The sequence below is a fragment of the Pogonomyrmex barbatus genome, unplaced genomic scaffold, assembly GCF_055798465.1.
Source record: "Pogonomyrmex barbatus isolate J1 unplaced genomic scaffold, ASM5579846v1 scaffold2, whole genome shotgun sequence".
NCBI classification, from domain to species: domain Eukaryota; kingdom Metazoa; phylum Arthropoda; class Insecta; order Hymenoptera; family Formicidae; genus Pogonomyrmex; species Pogonomyrmex barbatus.
The window spans coordinates 6,113,858-6,132,123 of NW_028297116.1; the positions used below are offsets into that span (position 1 = coordinate 6,113,858).

General features: G+C 32.4%; 2 protein-coding genes across 5 annotated transcripts; one reads left to right on the forward strand and one right to left on the reverse strand.

Annotated features, from left to right (window-relative positions):
* Nucleotides 1-176: 176 nt before the first annotated feature.
* Nucleotides 177-7,177, forward strand: LOC105423999 (protein maelstrom 1). 4 transcript variants are annotated; one of them, XR_016139060.1, is made up of 11 exons: nucleotides 177-459; nucleotides 1,386-1,590; nucleotides 2,048-2,428; nucleotides 3,001-3,170; nucleotides 3,238-3,480; nucleotides 3,622-3,807; nucleotides 3,911-3,947; nucleotides 4,099-4,164; nucleotides 4,279-4,338; nucleotides 6,186-6,327; nucleotides 6,896-7,177. XR_016139060.1 is itself a non-coding variant. In XM_089076109.1 (10 exons), the coding sequence occupies exons 1-10, from the start codon at nucleotides 322-324 to the stop codon at nucleotides 6,212-6,214; spliced, it is 1,515 nt and encodes a 504-aa protein (XP_088932235.1). In that variant the 5' UTR covers nucleotides 177-321; the 3' UTR covers nucleotides 6,215-7,177. The 4 variants fall into 4 exon arrangements, 3 of the variants coding, with proteins under 3 accessions (XP_088932235.1, XP_088932237.1, XP_088932236.1); XM_089076109.1 differs by having other exon boundaries at nucleotides 6,186-7,177; XM_089076111.1 differs by lacking the exons at nucleotides 6,186-6,327; nucleotides 6,896-7,177 and adding an exon at nucleotides 4,450-4,737.
* LOC105424001 (uncharacterized) lies at nucleotides 5,970-10,291 on the reverse strand. The gene is made up of 4 exons (XM_025217531.2): nucleotides 9,736-10,291; nucleotides 7,647-8,030; nucleotides 6,885-7,131; nucleotides 5,970-6,457 (listed from the first exon to the last, which is right to left on the reverse strand). Exons 1-4 carry the CDS (start codon nucleotides 9,748-9,750, stop codon nucleotides 6,351-6,353), a joined length of 753 nt encoding a protein of 250 aa, XP_025073316.2. The 5' UTR covers nucleotides 9,751-10,291; the 3' UTR covers nucleotides 5,970-6,350.
* Nucleotides 10,292-18,266: the final 7,975 nt, after the last annotated feature.

Consider the following 18,266-nt stretch of genomic DNA (forward strand, 5'->3'; position numbering starts at 1 on the left):
TAAGAATATTATTTTCAAACTCTGACTTTGGTCAATTTGTTTATTATTTAAATTTTACTGTTTACGTTTTTTTTTTTTTTTTTTTTTTTGCGCGACTCAAACTTTACTTGACTCATTTTAGTTCCGATCTAAGCTAGATGGCGCAAAAATATAGATATCTTTTTATACAGGAGCAGGTTTCTACTTCCCGCTGATAGAGGCGCGCATGCGTCAGGAAATACGCAATTCGGGTTCGCCGGGTCTTATCGCTGCTTGCTTTTGCTCGCATTTAAGTAGTATTAAGTCACTCGCAAACGGATTTCGTTACCTCTCCGATACCAAATGCCGAAGAATAAGAGCAAAAATGCATTCTACTTCTTTATGCTTGATTGGAAGAGACGGGCGGAAGCACAGGGCCGCAAGTTTCCCAATGGGCTCAAGGATGTTCAGCGGGAACCGGAATGTAACGAAGAATGGCAGGTAATGTCTACAAGAGCGATTGTTAATTGTGATCGAGTCAATTTCTTACATTGTCACTTCTCCTCGCGTCACTTCTCATTAGCATTAAATAGATCTAAAGCGTTAAGTGCCAATTTGAATTCTAAAATTGAAGATTAATACTCACCACATTTGGCAGGAAGTCAGCCAATGAAAGGAGAGGAATGCACAAACTGAAACCATGTTCCAGAATTAATTTCGCTAATAAAAAATGAAAATCTATAACGTACATAACACAAACTATATATTTTTGATACTGCCAGTGAATATTAGAACACAGTTTTAATATTAAATTTGAAAAAAATAAAAGTTTATATTAAATGATAATTATCTAAACATAAATTGATAAAAGGAATTCTGGAATTAAATATTAATTAGATGGTCAGAAGAATTATTAAAATAGAAAGTATAGGTTTTTTCTTTAAAAACATCTGATATCAAGAAATTTTCTTTCTTTTATTTTTTAATAATAAAGGTTAATCTTGTATCACAAATATACATATATGTTATGAATTGAAAATTGCTTGAACTGAAGAATCAATCTTAATTTGGTTTGTTTTAATCAAATTCTCATCTCTAATTTGGAATCCTCAATTTCCAATGGGTATTCTGTTACAGACTTTGAATCTTGTTTTTATATTGAAATAAACAAGAAAAGACAATCAACTTTAATATTTATAAAATATAGATCACTTATATAGATATAGATCATTTTTTATAGTAACAAATTTCTATATATCTAAAACAAAAATGCTAAAGAATAAATTTTAGAAAAAATTCTGAAAATCTGAAATGGTTGTTTATTATGTTAAAAAAATATTAAATCTTTTATTTTGGATTTTGCACTAGTTTTTAAGCTTTTTTAATTTTGCGATCAAAGATAACTTATTCTTTTTTTTATTATTCAGTGTTTAACTAAGCAGGAAAAAGGTCCATATGAAGCCATGGCAAAAAATGATAAAATTACATCTCAAATCTCAAGTAAAGACAAGAAAACGTCATATGGAGAATCAATAAATATGATTGAACAGAAAGAACTAGAAATAATGAAATTTAAAAAAGAAATGCAGGAAAATATTAAAGTAATCATCAAGTCAGCTGTAAATCTTAATTGTATGTATTATTACTAATGTAATATATTATAAGAATTAATTTTAAAATAAAATTGTTATATTTGTTACTTTTTATCTTAATTTCAAAGATTTTTCTTTTAAAAACACTTTTTAAAAGATTTTGAAAAAGTTTTAAAGAGATTTTTGTTTTAAAAATACATAAGCTAAAGTAATAAAAAATATATAATACAAAATATAATACAAATATAATACAAAATATAATTAGATCATCATAGATTATAAATTAAAGTTCAGCAAGCAAAGTTACTTTCTTCTTTTCTTCTTTTGAATCAGAAATCTTGTAAATATGAACATACAATAATGAAAAAAAATACAATTATATATAATACAATTATACATAATATATTAATTTTTATTAAATGTAATGGATTAAATTATTAAGGTAATATTATATAATAGAAATATATTATACAAAATAATATTTCTCCTTGTTGCAGTTTTGCCAAAGTTGAAATTCTGTATTGTACATGTTAACTACTTCTTCACTAAAATTGTTAATAATGCACTTGAATACTTTCCGGCTGAATATGCATTTGGAGTTTTCTCGCTTGAGAATGGTATAGAGGAAGTACATCATGCAATTGTTAGTACTAAGATTCCATTAGGATATAGACGGGAAGCATTGGAGACAAGTGCAAACTCTCATAACATACCTGTAGAATATCCAGGCGGAGAGACTGATTTTGTCGTCATGTACAAGAAATTGGTAGATTTTCTAGATTCTAGAAAACTTGTGGATCAATATCCTTATCTGTATACAACGACAACCAATATGGGAGCAGTACAATCTTTGATAACAAAACTGAGTGATGCAGCACGTAAGAATATCTTTATTATAAATTGTCTTTTTAATATTCTAATAATTCCACATTAAATAATGATACAAAAAAATATGATCGATTAATTGCATTTTTCTCTTATCTATTACAAGGCACATTAAAAAAATAGTTTTTCAGATATTTACTTTTATTTAAATTTGCTTTTTGATTGAATATAATCACTATTTAAATTGTCATATTTTAGCACAATGTTAATATGCTTAAAGATCAATCTGCCATTAATGGTATTATTTATTTTACATATATAATACCTTTTTTCATTATTGCTTTATATTATTGTTTTAAATATATATTAAATATTTTTGTACATTAAGAAAAAAGGATAATATAACAGACTATTGTGAATTTAGTAGTTATTAAATCAAAAGATATATGCATAATTTTATAAATTTTTATAAAAATTTTATGTATATATGTGTGTATAATTTTCTCTTAAACATAATTGTTCTATTTTATAAATTTGTCTATAAAAATTTACTTTTTGGTAATTTACTTTTTGGTTGTACCTTGTATTAATATATATTACTTAACTAAATTTGTTTCTATTTCAGAAGAAAATAAAGACCAATTTAAGATTTATGAATTGGAATCATTGTTCACGCATTTAGCAAATGAAGCATATAAAAATAGAACAGATCGAGATATAAATTGTATTCCTATTTATGCTGGACATATATTTACACGCTATACATATATCTTTGAAAAGGGCTTTGAATGTCACGTCAGTAATTTTTATTTTATAATATTTCATCAACTAATTGTAACTTGTAACATTACTTTATAATTAGTTCCATAAATATGTTGATGGAGGAACTGAACACTGCAGTAAATCTGTGCTGCAACAATGGGCATGGACGTTGTGCGATGAGTTTTGTGAGCCACTTGGAGTAGTGATGCAGTCAGGGATACATAAACCTAAAAAATCTAAGACTGATATCTCACAAGTCATGACGAATTTAATGAGTAACCTAAAAGTCAATGATACTCATGAATCTGCAACTGAGTCTAAGGCAATTTTATCTATGACAGGCGTAAGTATTTAGTACATTTAAATTGTTACTTAAGGAATTTACATATGAACAGGCATAATACATTATATATTTATTTAAATAGCTCTATGAAATTTATATAATATCATTATCAATGATTTGTAATGATTATCTGATTAACAGGTAAGTGAACGACATAGATTGAAAGTTTCTAGTAGGACGTATCAAGAAGAAATGCGGCGTCGAAATGAATCAAAACCAATACAAATGATTGATTATGGTAAAGAATCTGCCAATAAACCTATTGATGATCCTGTTAACAAACTTAATAAATCTGTTGAAGAAGAGGATAAATGTGTGCCAAATTATGTATGGGCTTTTATATTTTTATATTAATAAAAAAATATATTATTTATTAATGATTAATAATTATTTATTAATCTTTTGTTTTTATTTATTTATTTTTTTTTAGTTGAATGAAAAGCCGTTGCGGCCTCCAAATATCAATAGTAAGTTTGAAAAAATTCTTCATTCAAGTTACAAATAATCAAAAAATATTTTATATAAATTATCTTCCAACATAACATTATTGTGTATTATGAAATATTCATTATATATGTATATATTTCATCTTCTAAATACGTATATAATCATTTCTAGAAAATATTTATGCTCTTCCTGTGAATGATCTTTCAATTGACGATGAGGAAAGTTTTCCTCCTATTGGTAAGTTAATATATGAGATATAATTTTCTATTTATAATTTAATAACATAATGTTGAATATGATCCAATGACATTAATAATTGACAAATAATTACATAAATATTTGCATATATAGGTGGAAGAGGTGTACCTATTAGATCTCGATTAGGAGCAAGAAAACTGCCTTTAGGCAAAGGTAATATTTTATTGTCATAAATTTATTACGCATTGCAATAAATCATTTTATTTATTTTATACCGAAGTATTTTTTGCTTTATGCGAGAATTTTATTTTAATTTTTCTATAGGACAAGGACACACGTAAGCGAGACTTTTGGAAGAGTGTATCAGATCTGATATATTTGAGAGTCTTATATCAAGAGAATATATATTTATAATTTACAAAGTCTACAATTCAGTCATTTAGTCATTTACTTTACGATAAATATGATGAACACATACATACTTACTAAAGAGACATTACTTTTACTGTAATCTGACAATAAGGCTTAAAACAGTGTATAATAATGTTTACATATTTGTTAAATTTATTTTGAGATAATAAAATTGATAATAAAGATGAATAATAATTGGCATATATTCTATTTCTAAAATTTATATTCATAAATAATAATAAAATAAAATTAATATAATTATATAATTCGAAAATAATACCTATTATACCAGATAATATGGCGTTATATGATTTTTAACATACATTTTATATCGCAATACAATATAAATTTTGTTTTTATATTTCAAGCAATATATTGTCTTGATATGTAATAAATTTTCTGTTTTATATTTCTAGTTATATAAACGTGATTTCTTTGCAATCAGCAACAATTTTACTGTGAATAATATATGTGGATAAATTTGATAATATAACTCTCAAAAGATCAGAATTCATAAAAACATCTTTATAATATTTCACTGTTATGTATATTTATTTTTTACGCGATATTAAATAAAATCTTTACATTGTATGTTCAATATCGTACTTATTTATTATATTTACTATACTATCGTTACTATTATTTACAAAGTATAACAAATTGCTATTAACAAATAAATGTAAGTTATTGGTATTCTATGTAATAAAAGATATAACTCATTAAATAATTGTTGTGATTGAAGGATTTTTTATTTCAATTCTTCATTTTCATACTTTAATATTTTTTTCTAAATTTAATATATATTTAAAGAAAAGAATAGTTAATTGAGATATCACATTAAGATTATATTGGTTTCGATTTGAATTAATTAAAATTGAATTATTTTATTTTTTAATATTTGCTTTGTAATGTTAGAAAATCTTTCTAAATTTTATATATAATTATATTGTGTGTACAGTTAATTTACACTTATAATATATTATTGAAAAACGCTTTATTGTGCGATATTTTAAGAATCGCAGTGTTTTATGTTGCCGTATAAAATCGAATGTTATTTGAAGAATGTTTATATGAGATATTTTTCTCATAATTTTTTTATGTAATTTAAAATTTGTTTCTTAAAAGGAGATATATTGTCTGAATATGTTTCTAAGGAAAATTATGAATCAATTAAAATATACAGAATATATACCTCCATGAAAATTATATAAGTATTTGTATATAATAGTATATAATAGTATTTATCAATAATCTATAAGATTATGTGCTAAAATATATAATAAATCATTATTTTTATATTATGTATGTTATTTTTCACGAAATTGCTTTAAACAAGATAAGAATAATTTGTAAAGAGAAAAAAATTTTAATTTCTTAAGGGAATATAACAGATTGGATCGGGGATGAATTAGAGTAGAATCATATGAAATTAAGTAGAAAGAACTTCATTCATGTTTTACTACAAGCTCGTATAAATACGTACATAACATAAGAGTCTGATAATCGCTTAATAGAAAATACAAGCGTATGTTTGATAATACAGTTATCATATACAAAATTATGTATATATATATATATATATAAATACATACACTCATGCATGCATATAAAGTTATCCTAATTAGTTCTTGTGTAATCGTTAAATACAGGTGAAAGTGATCTGTGGACGCATAGGTGATAGGGAGAGGGTTCGTGTGAGCGAAGGATTACCGTATTCAGAATAAAAGCCGTAAACGAGGGAGGTCCGTGATGGTTGTCGTCAGAAATACACGCAGTATATATCATATTTTGGTAAGGTAGCCCGTGTTGAATGGTTATTTATGATAATTATGCGGTGGCAAATATTGATTGCTGGCACCGTCGCCACCAAAGCCGCCACCTCCAAAACCACTTCCGGGTCCACCAAAACCGCCACCTTTACCTGTTAACAAAAAATAATAGTTATAAATAATAATTATAAATAATAATTATATAATAATATTTTCTAATACATGAAAATATAAATATTTCTTAAATAAAAGCTCTTTTCGAAATAAAAACGATTATCCGCGTATTAATTTAATATTATTTTTAATAATTCTGACTTAAATAATTTAATAATTAATTCAATTTTAAATTTGACAAGAAAGTGATTTATGTATACTCCATATTATTATCAATAATTTCAAAGTCATTGATTACACAATTTTAAATTTTACACGCTTACACATTAAACTTGACATCGCGCTATTTTTTTTTTAATCTCAAAAGAATAATATAATAATTGCTAATATAATTTTGTGCGTTTATAATGTTATCTAACGATCACTGTATTATTTTATGCAACAAATATGTGCTAATGTATTGACCCCCTTGATAGCCGCCAGCCTGATATCCACCTCCTGGATATCCTCCGCGAGCCTGTCCTTCATATTGAACCTCCGCATTGTATCCATTTACGTCGTCAGCCATGTAACGAACGATTTGCGTCCTCGAGTCTGGCAACAGGACTCTGTACTCTCCTTGAACGACGTTACCGTCGCTGCTCTCACGCTGAGAGTAATCATTGCCGCTTGGCGGATCGACAACTTCGTATTGGAAGCTGTACGGTTGCGGCTACAAAATAATAGCTAATAAACTAACTATCCTTCTGAATTTCAAATACGAGTGATTATTGAAACATACTCACTGGTTTACATGCAATGTAAAATAAGATTTGATGACAATATTTTTTGGACAGGATGTATCATACACCAAGACATGTTAATTACAAATATTTTCAACAATGTTAGAAATCATATTATTTTGTTTATATTTTAATTTCTTTATAATCCAAATCTATTTATTTGATATTCCAAATGGTGTAAATATAAGTAATATGTTCTTTTCAAGTTTTGATAAATTTTTGCTATTTTATATATATCGATATATCTTTAAATACTCTCTCTCGGGATATGATTTTCTTCTATTGCATTTTATATTCATTTCTTCTAATGTAGGAAACATTGTTAACTTTAATCTTGATTTAATTTGTTTTTTATCTCTTTTCAGTCTTTAAAATTAAAAAAAAAAAAAAAGACTAGATATTAGAATCTATTTAGAATAAGATAATACATTGAGAATAATATTACCCTTCCGCCATCGCGTCCACCGTAACCGTATCCTCCTTGAGCTCCTCCAGCACCGCCATCTTGGTATCCACCGCTGCCACCCTCGCCAAATTGCGGATATCTATACGATGGTTGACCTCCGAATCCGCCTGGCCTGCCGAAAGAGTCACCGCTTCCGGGTGGACCGTAAGCTTGGCTGGGTCTTCCTCTGTAACTGCCGATGCCAAAGTCACCACCGCGACCCCCGACGCCGAAACCGGTGTCACCTGCATGTCCTCCTCCACCGAATCCACCACCGCCCGGCCGGTTGTACTGATATCCTCCAGCACCTGCGCCACCCCCGGGCAGGAGACCCCCGAGAACGTCGCTGCCGATGCACGACAGCATCAAGACTAGCTTGGCCAACTGCAATCAAAGAGATTTTGCGATGAAATCGATGAGCCCAAAAAAAAATTACAATTATAATGAAGTCGTTATATCAGATCAGGTATTAATAAGCGTTCGCTACGTAACTTTACTAGAAAAGCTGTAATGATAATAAAGACAGATTAAAATAAATGTAATATCTGAGTATTTTTCATTAACGAAATTAATAATGTTTAATCATCAATAGTTATTAAAAATGATGACGACTTATTTGCCGACTTATTACGAGATTGTTTAAGAATGATGATTATATCGCCGACTTCCGGTTTTAGCTTGCTGGAACTCTTTATTTCGAAGGAGAATGTATACGTCAATGGGTCATCTCTCGAGGAAGATGACCGAGATATTGCGGGGACCGAGACGGTGGACATTGCGGTGTCCGCTGCGATAATCGCGTGTTACCGAGGGAAAGTGGGGCACAGACATCCCTCCGTTATGTACGGTATGTTCAGCATCGCGTAGCCGAGGGAAGAAGCCGAAATGCTCTATCGATGCGGAATCTGGTCCTGATCGCATCGTTATATCTTTTACGATAAAAATTGCGAGATATTATCGACATTACGCGTTAAGCTCATTTCAGATAGAAAGATTTTACCCAAAAAGATTTTATAAACCATTGTTCTCTTCGATTTTTACAGCGGTCACATCACGATATACGTAGCAATTTGCTCGCCCAATTATTAAATTTGTTAATATCGTCGGCTTTTATTATTGCAAAAAAAAAAAAAAAAAGGTAGAATTGCATATGTGATCGGGATAAGTTGCAACATTTGTCACAAATGTCGCACCTTTCACGACTGTGATGCGTTGTCACCAACCTGAGAGTCATCGCTGGCACAATGGAAGATAATTGCAAACCGTGTTGCATATGCGCATCACGAGCATTATAGGACTCCAGATTAGAGATCACTGCTGCGATTTATTCCTGTTATAACTACTTCCATTTTCGTTCATTAAGCAAACTTAAAAGCTGTCTGTTACGATTGCATGTTTATTCACACTTTATCAAAGATATTTTGTTCGCAGGAATAATGAGAGAGAAAGGCAACTATAGCTTATAGATAGATATACTAGATATTGAATGATCGATTACAAGAAGTAGCACTTTTATACCGTTGTGTATTATTATAGTAAGAGAATTCTCTTTGAATTTTCTCTAGTTTATCGAAAAATTTTTTAATTTTTTAAAAATTATTATTACTATTAATATATTTCGAAGAAAATTTATTTCGACAAACGATCTTTTATCAATTCGATATTTACTAGAGTCAATTAAAACTTAGAAACTCTATGTTATAAATAAAAGATATCCTGATGATTTTTAAAAAATCTTTTTCAATTGAAATAACAAAGAAAATATTTACATTTCTTGAGCTTTCAGTTTTCTGTTCTCAGCTTTCAGGATAATTCCGATAGATGATAACAGGAGCGATTATAAAAGAAGCTAAAAAATAATTATATTATATCGATAATAAACAATGAAAAATAATACAGTACACAACAAAAATAAGTTTCAATGAGTAGTGAAAGTTTAACGATTAAAATTTCTTGTTAGCAGCGCGCGTTTATAAACTTATAAAATTAATTATTATATAAAACGCCTCGCCGGACTGCTGCATTTTGTGCAGCAAAAAAGGGTTAAAGCGATCCGCCATCGTTCGCGATCTACTATCTGATGGCCTACCTGGTGGCTATTCATATTGCTGTAGGACCGAAGACACGAAGCGAACTGAGAAGATGATCCTCCGGGGAGTTTATATATCACACGGACCCTTTGTTACAGTTTATCCTTCGTACTGCATATCCATGTATTAACCGGTGTATTAGAATGACCGGCCGCACTGTGGGAGGGTGTGGGAGGCGGAGAAGTGCGCATCTTCCCCTTCACTCTGTATGATGCATTATGGGAAGAGATAGCCCGTTGATGACTGGAATGGCTTTAAAATTTTAATTGGGGCTACGCACGTGACTTGGATTTCTCGATCGGGTCATCTCATACGGGAAACACACTTGCATCCGGGAACAACATCGCGTAGAAATCGATTTCCGACATAGTAGAGGGTAAGTGTTGAAAAAAAATCTGATCGAGTCGTCGCGTTAGTGCGAACGAATACCAAAATAAAAAAAATCTCCGCTGCACAGAACGGATCCATCTTAAAACGATAGTCTGGAAAATGATTGTTTGAGTGAGTCTGTATCGAATTAATTCCTTGCGATTGAAGAAAGCTAAAATATATCTAATAAAGTTTAGAGAAAACCCTTATGACTGTTATGTATGAGTATAATGTGTATTTAATTGTATTTTTTATTTTAATTATAACATAAGTATTTAAAAATGTTGTGTTATTTGGATGTTAAATATACATGTGTTACGTTGATTGATTGATTGGAATCGATAGTTTGGCGTGAAAGAGAAGTGATAGAATAGTGAAAGGTGTGACATATTTTAAATTTGCAATTATAATTATTCGAGCGTTTTCCTTATACAGAATAGAATAAGAATTTTGCATGGACATTATTGTATATATAGAGAATTAAAGCGTAACATTAACGTTCCTATTGACATAAAGAAGAAAGAAAAAAATTAGAGATACGTATCCTCGGCTAAAGCCATCTATTCCAAGAGCGAAGAATCGATCGTTCAAATTTCCATAGTAATTTATCGATGACGCGGCATAATTCTATCAGGCATAATTTCTCGGCGAAAATGTCCATATACATTTGCTCAAAATAAAATTTATATAGTGCATGCGATTTCCTTAGGCTTTCACGCGTTACGCATCTGCGAAACGGATAGAATCGAAAGGATAATTAAATTGACTTGTCAGAAGGTGATAGGCCGAAAAAAAAAAAAAAAAAAACATTTTCGTGCCGAGGCGAGAGCGAGCTTCTCAAAACTATCGCGAATCATCGCGTCGGATTATTGGGCAATCGGCCTCCGTCGGCGCGGACGCGATTTTTTTCGCACATCTTCGTGTGCGATAAAAAGAATCTCAGGCACGTGGCGGCGAAGCGTACCCGACGCGTTGCACGCGCGAGTAAGAATGCGATTGCACATGCCGCGGCATCGGAGGCAGCTCTAGGAAAATTCGATGCCGGTGCATCTGCCGGCGGCGGGCTCCTCGACACATTTTCCCGTCCGCGGGAGATCCGTGGTCCTCCTTCCCTCCCTCTCCCCCTCCCCCCTCCCTCTCCCCCTCCCCCTCCCCCTCCTCCACGGCATGGCTCGATCTCGAAGACGGCCTTCGAAACAACATACGACGCGCGCCGCACTTTCGAACCGTCTGATCGAATAAAAAAAAAAAAAAAGAAAAAAAAAAGAAAAAAGGCGCTTCAAACGCGCGGAGCGGCGCTGATCTCATCCTCGGACCCGAAGTGTATCGAACCAATTACCGAGTTTGTAGTTACGAATGAAAGGTGGATGTGAAGAAATACGCCTGCCGGTAATCGGACCAAGTGTCGGCGGAGAGACGCGCGAGACGTAAGGACGAGTGAGATATAAATCCAATCTATTCGGCGTACCGTCGGCGCGCGTCCCCCGACGTTTAAGATCGCGAGAGAGATGCCGCCCGGAGATCCCGCTGGAGGATGTAGAGGCGGCTCACATAAATCTCGAACTGGCAAACAACTTATGTAAACGTTTAACAAATTTACGGATAATTCGACGTTGCCCGAGTCGCGCGATCGAGTGACGTCTCAATACGGCGTTTTTTCGCGACTAATTTTCGCGACACATTTTCGAAATAGATCGACACGATACGTAATATATGTGTGATTTCTGATAGATCCAGTGATTTTGTTGATGTGAGATGATTACTTGAAAAGACTCTTAGATCAATAGCCCTGTTAACACACGCACGAAAAAAAAAAAAATTTTGCTGAAGTATCTGAAAATTTAGTTAGATTGCAGATTTGAAAAGATATCGTTGGATTACTCTCAGATAATTATGCAAAACGTTTGTATTGTTATAATATAAAAATATAAAAAAAATTTGCAGCCTCATAATTATTTTGATAACTCGACAAGATTACTTCCAGATCTGTATTTGGCCAAATTGTTAAATATTTTAGCAAAATCATTTTTTGCGTAAATGAAGATATCATACTTCGAATATTAACTTGGGTATTATTACAAAAAATAATGTCATAAATAATCGTAAAAAATTGCGAACGATGATTGCAGATGTAATAGTAGGAATTGAATGGTAAAGCGAGTGGCCCAGATATCTTATTCTTCGATTCTTACCAAATTATTTCATATATGAATAACGTTTCGATACTCAGTATTGTATGCAAGATAACATCGGCAACATTATTCAACATCATTCAATCTATATCATTAGTATTATTCAATATCATTTCAACATTATACGTTGAGTAAGCGCTATACCGGGACGGTTGTTTCCAGAGATGGCTAAGCAACATTTCTCGGCAAAGTGTATTGATTCCAGCCAGCTCTTTTGAGAGCCTGGTTCAGGATCTGCGATGACCTACCTTATCCTCGGCGCTTCATTTGTTAGGCAGAATCGCATCGCCGCTTGTTGTCAATGTTATGTTGAAGTGGTGCAACTCAACCGCGTCTGTGAAATCAGCCGTAAACGCTGCTGTAAGAACACACGCCGCGGTTCCCTGGGTTCGAGCGAAACATTATAAAATTTGCCTAATCTATGTATATGGAGGGGGGGGGGGGGAGGGGGACAAAGATATTTCGTATCTGCGATTGCGTGCGCAGATACTCGTCACGGAGGAATAAATATTACGTATCGCGCAACGTAGCGCGCGATTTTAGCTGCCGGCAGATAAATTGACGTATCACGCGCGAGGAGGCTGCCTGATCCCCTTTTTTTCGCGATGCCGGGTTCCTTATACGTATGCCCCGGTATGCGATTGGCCACGCTGTTACGAGAATGCCCCGAGATGCGCCGTAGCGCCGTAGCGCGTCTCTACAAAGAGAGACGAAACCGCTCGTCAATTCTACGTACACGCATATACAGGGATTCTCTCAGAATGTTTCTCAGCAGGTAGGCGCGCGTGGTAAACACGTGCGAGTTAATAAACAATCCGGTATAACAGCGCAACGCTACATAGAGCGTTGTTAAAACAACATCGTTTTCGTGATGATGATGATGATGATGATGATGATGATTAGCACGGTGGCAATTAGGTAGACGTAATGCGCGTTTGGATTATAACTACCGAACGGAGATGTTTCCGGGTTAGCGGAATCTGCCGGCTATCAATCCCCACGAACGGTTCTCTTCCATTTTTAGAGGTCATAATTTATATTGTTAAAGTCTTTATTCTATTTTTTTTTTTATTAATATATTCGTTAAATTAATGGTAATGATTGGTAAAATCACTTTCATTCACTTTCTACATTAATTTTTATATGGATACGGCGTAATGATTCGCGTAATATCTCGCGTGTAATGCCGATCGAGAGTTGTTGCATCTTTGCGATTAATTGCTCCCGATACTTTTGCTCTTCTTTGTGAGATATACACTTATGCTCGGCAACGTAATGTCTTCGGTACCGTGTAGCATCGATTCGTCATAATATCGTCAATTCCGCATAGCATCTCTATGCAACAATGTTTATATGCAACGATTATATGCAGTTGCTACAACTTCAATTTTCTTAAGTTTTCTTATTATGACACGTCAGAAATCATGTAAATTTTTCCTTACGTCGTACTATTAAAATATTAATTTATGCTGTTATGCATATTTGATAAGAATTAGTCAAATATAACAAACTATCATAAAATCCATTTTTTTCTAGAAAATACATGCAAGTTTAATACACATGTGCATTTAATGCAAGATAAAACAGGGAATTAAAAAAAAATTATTTTAATATGAATGCAAAAAGATATTCATATATGGCAATAAATACGAAAAAAAAAATAGGAGTGTGTGTGTGTGTGTGTGTGTGTGTGTGTGTGTGTGTGTGTGTGTGTGTGTGTGTGTGTGTGTGTGTCTGTTTTAAATTGAAGGATATTTTTATAAGTTTGAAATCTTTAATAAAAAACGATATTATTTATAATAAAAAATGATATATTTAGCTTGTAAAATGATCAAGAGTCCATATCGAGATTATTGCTTCCGTTTTCCTGGCGAATGGTAGTGCTTTATTGTTAATTTCCTTCCTGTTCGAACAATATATCATTATGGAAGAACACATTATATAGTACATAAGAAGTATCTTTCTTTTAATGATATGGTGCTCGCGAATTCACAAATTCAAACTAAACACGCTATCCTATATGCCGCACACATAACTTAGAATCTAATGGAAGATGATTAATGAATATTATTATTTTTATTATTGCTTGGGAAGATCTTAGGTAAGCAATTTGAAATTATACACCGTATTATTATGCATTGCTGCAATCGTTATTATATCTATTATCCACAAATTATTGCGCAATTAGCGAAGGTAAAGATATCTTTATACTACTCCACATTTTATTTTAATTTACACGATATCCAAGCAATACTCTTCTCTCTCTCTCTCTCTCTCTCTCTCTCTCTCTCTCTCTCTCTCTCTCTCTCTCGTCGAACATTATATATTAAATACCGCAACTTCTGATTGCCTTACTCTACACGGCTCGATGCCAGGATTCGCTATGCATTTTATAAAATCAATTAAATTGACTGTTACAATATTAATATATGAATTGGTGAGAATAACATTATCTAAATGTCGTTGTATGAAAATGTAATTATGTCCGTAATATCACAAAAATGTAGCAGAGTCTCAATTCTATTGTATGGATCATTATTGATCTATAATAAAATATATTTATATAAATTTATTTTTCTAACAAAAAGATCAGTAAAAAATATGTGAAATATATAACATAGAGAAATATGAACAGATATGTTGCCAAATTATGACAAATTATTATTTATTAAAAAGCAAAGTAAATTTTTATATCTTAGAATTAAATTTAAATTAAATTTAAATTTTTATATCTTATATCTAAATATTTTTGCTTCTTTTAACAACAAATTTTCAATAAGCGCGTGTACTGGGCGTTTTTTTTTTCTTAAAAGTATAATTTTTTCAAGAATATCAATTTTCGTGCTTGCACGAGCATGGCTGGTCAATTGCTCGTCAATGTTGAACCGTTGCACATACTTCAAGTACTCTTTTTTACGACCTCGTAATTACAATATAGCAGTGGGACTTTTATGGCAAATTATTTCGGGATATTACTATAAATCAGATATTCGTACAAAGCCGACGGTAATTTCGTCGAAATTGCAAATTTCGCCAGCGTGGTACACGAAAAGGTACATAGTGACCTTTCGCTGCACGTTTTAACAATTTCGTGATTTTGTGCGTTATATAAGACTTACCTTATACAAGAACAAGAGTATTACAATGATGCGTCACGCTACTTTAAGCTGAATTAATTTGACTGTTGAATCATTACGATCGTACGCTAAAGATAATTTCTGGAAATTACTTCTCTCAGAAACATTTTTCCAGAATTATTTTTTAAGACTCTTGATTAATGCTTTGTTTTTTTCTCACAAATTAATTTTTTGCCTATGGAAGCAGCATCGGCGTTCTTTTTTTCTCGAACAAGATAAAGGCTGAAAATTTGGTACGCGTCATAAGGTTAATCCGGACACATCGATCACCACATTAATCAGCTCTTTCACAAACACTCTCGGATTCCGGTATATGCGTGAGCCATCTTTCCATTCATCACGATCACCTATCCTCAGCCTACTTGTGCGCATTGCTTCGTTAACGACCTCACGCATACAAACTTGCTAGAGTGAGAGAGAGAGTTCAATCTTGTTAAAATTTCATGCCGCCTAAAAGGTATCAATTTCCCAAAGAATGCAAATTACATACGAACGTGACTTTTTATTATCAATTTCTCATTATCAAAAGCGACGAGATCATCGGACGGAATAAATTGGAGAACTTTCCGTCGCAAATGTATGATATTCGTTGTGCGATGCGAGATGATGCATCTCTCCAAACATTTGTTTCCCGATTTGTGAATTGCGTAATCGAATTCACTTTACAATTTGACTTTTCGGTGCGATTGCACAGCAGCGCGACTCGTCGATTTTCGCGGCGCGATCGGGGGTGCTTAATTAATCTCGGCGTAATTGCTATTAATTATGGCCGGCGTCGAGTGCGGCATCGGCAGGTAGGAGATCGCGATGCAGATCGGTGGCCACGTAACTCATCTGAGTGAAGGCTCGCGGATGCGCGCGGTTTGCTCTGTAATCGGGGATAAACGGCATTACGCAATGCTCCACGCGATGCGGAAGGCTCGTCGCATGTGCTACACGCGCGGCCCAGCTATGTGTGGATGGTTTATTCTTCTGCCGGGCCTCTACTCTTCGGATCTGATGTGGCTCGACTACGTCACCTCTCAAGAAGCAAGATTCCACGTATGTGAAGTAAGTCAGGGTGGGAGTCCAGGATACCTCGTGTAAAGGTGTCTGAACGCTGGACGATAGTTCGGCTCGACGTCTATTTTCAGGCTCGCTAAACTTATGTCCGTTTCTGCGATTGTTCATGGCATTTCAGGGCCGTTGGAGAAATTTTTTTCTTACAGAGAAGTTTTTGAAATGTAATAATAATCATCACGAATAATAAGATTCTAAAAAGATTTTTCCCAAAATACGGGATAAAAGATCGTGACGCCAGTACATGAAAAATAAATAATCTAAATATAACAAAAGTAAAGAGAAATATAAAAGAATTAAGAAACTATTAAACTCTATCAAAAAGTTAAGTAATTATAAATAGATATGCGATTGATGCGATTATTTAATAGTTACTTGATAATTATTAAGTTATGATCAATGATATATGCTTTTTTACAATACTTTGAAAGAAAATTCACTATTTCACACAAATTTTATTATGCAAAATAAGTTTCATCAAAATGAAATATACAAATTTATCGTGCTCAAATCACATTAAGACATATTTATTTTTGCAAATCTATAAATTGTTTTCAGTAATAATACGCAAAATTTGCTTTTTAATATTTTATCTGTCGCAATTATCTGATAGATAAATAAAGTGACGTTGTATTACTGCAACAGTTTGCATCTTTTTATTTAGTTTAAAAAAAGGATTCAACAAGATATAAGTAGTTAATGAACCATTTCCTTCGTTACATGCGTTTCTCGACACACGAGATCAATTAGAAGGGAAGAGATTCTCGTGCGAAGAAATATATTATTGGAGCAATCGCGGGCATTAAAGATGAAATCAAACAGGAATCCCCTAACGAAGCGTTTCTTAATCGGTGTGGAGATTCACGCGAGTCGCACTTGGATAAAAATACATCCGGTGACTTTCTCCAACGAGGACCAATAAACATAGTCGGAATATTCCCGACTTGTTCGTTCCTCGACAACTCATAAACACTGGGAACTTCTTCATGCGTTTGCGATTGTTGTACTGAATATCTCATCTCTATCCGAATTGTTTTAAAATTTATAATAAGTATAGTATTGTATGTATAATAAAAAAATGCTCACGGTCATCTCTATCTTTTTACTTTCGTTATATCACACTTGTATTCGAACGACAATGTTATATTTATAAGTATTTTAAGGAAATCTTTAGCAGAAGACCAAATTTCAAATTTTTACATTTATTTTCTTTTTGTTATTTTAGGAAAAATAATATAAGAAAGAAAAATTTTGTTTCATTGTATGTTTATTACATAGATGTCATAATATTTTGCAGAATTGTCTTATTTTAAGTTTTATTCTATATCATAAATTATTTATGTAAATATAATTTTTATTTTAACAAATATATGTTTATGTTATACATAAAGACATGTAAGTGTTATACACGTGTACATGTATATTGTAGCAATGAAAAAAAAAACCACAACAGAAAAATTATGTTATTGCAATCAATATGAATACCAAATTAGCATTTCAAACCTTTATTTAAAGTAATCTCATATGTAGATTAAATGAACTAGTTTTGCAAAATTATCTATTTCTACCATGCTATTAACATGATATGTTCATATAGAATGATAATGGCACAGATACTTTTATACGTGTAGTAATATATACTTGCGATTTAATGAAATTTGCAATGTGCAATTTAGGCGTTATACGCTAGAGAAAGTTTATCTTCATAGACGTGCACGTAAACTTCCTGATGACATAATGCAAAACAGCAGCATCTTCTGACGATGTACTTAC

Excerpts from the sequence above, each read along its gene's own strand:
- LOC105423999 (XM_089076109.1), top strand. The coding sequence starts at position 322 with ATGCCGAAGAATAAGAGCAAAAATGCATTCTACTTCTTTATGCTTGAT. Across the intron at positions 3,171-3,237 it reads AAAAGGGCTTTGAATGTCAC|TTCCATAAATATGTTGATGG; the intron begins GTCAGTAATTTT and ends CTTTATAATTAG. Across the intron at positions 4,339-6,185 it reads AAAACTGCCTTTAGGCAAAG|GTGAAAGTGATCTGTGGACG; the intron begins GTAATATTTTAT and ends CGTTAAATACAG.
- LOC105424001 (XM_025217531.2), bottom strand. Across the intron at positions 7,132-7,646 it reads GTGGACGCGATGGCGGAAGG|CCGCAACCGTACAGCTTCCA; the intron begins GTAATATTATTC and ends ATTATTTTGTAG. Across the intron at positions 6,458-6,884 it reads GGCTGGCGGCTATCAAGGGG|GTAAAGGTGGCGGTTTTGGT; the intron begins GTCAATACATTA and ends TTTTGTTAACAG.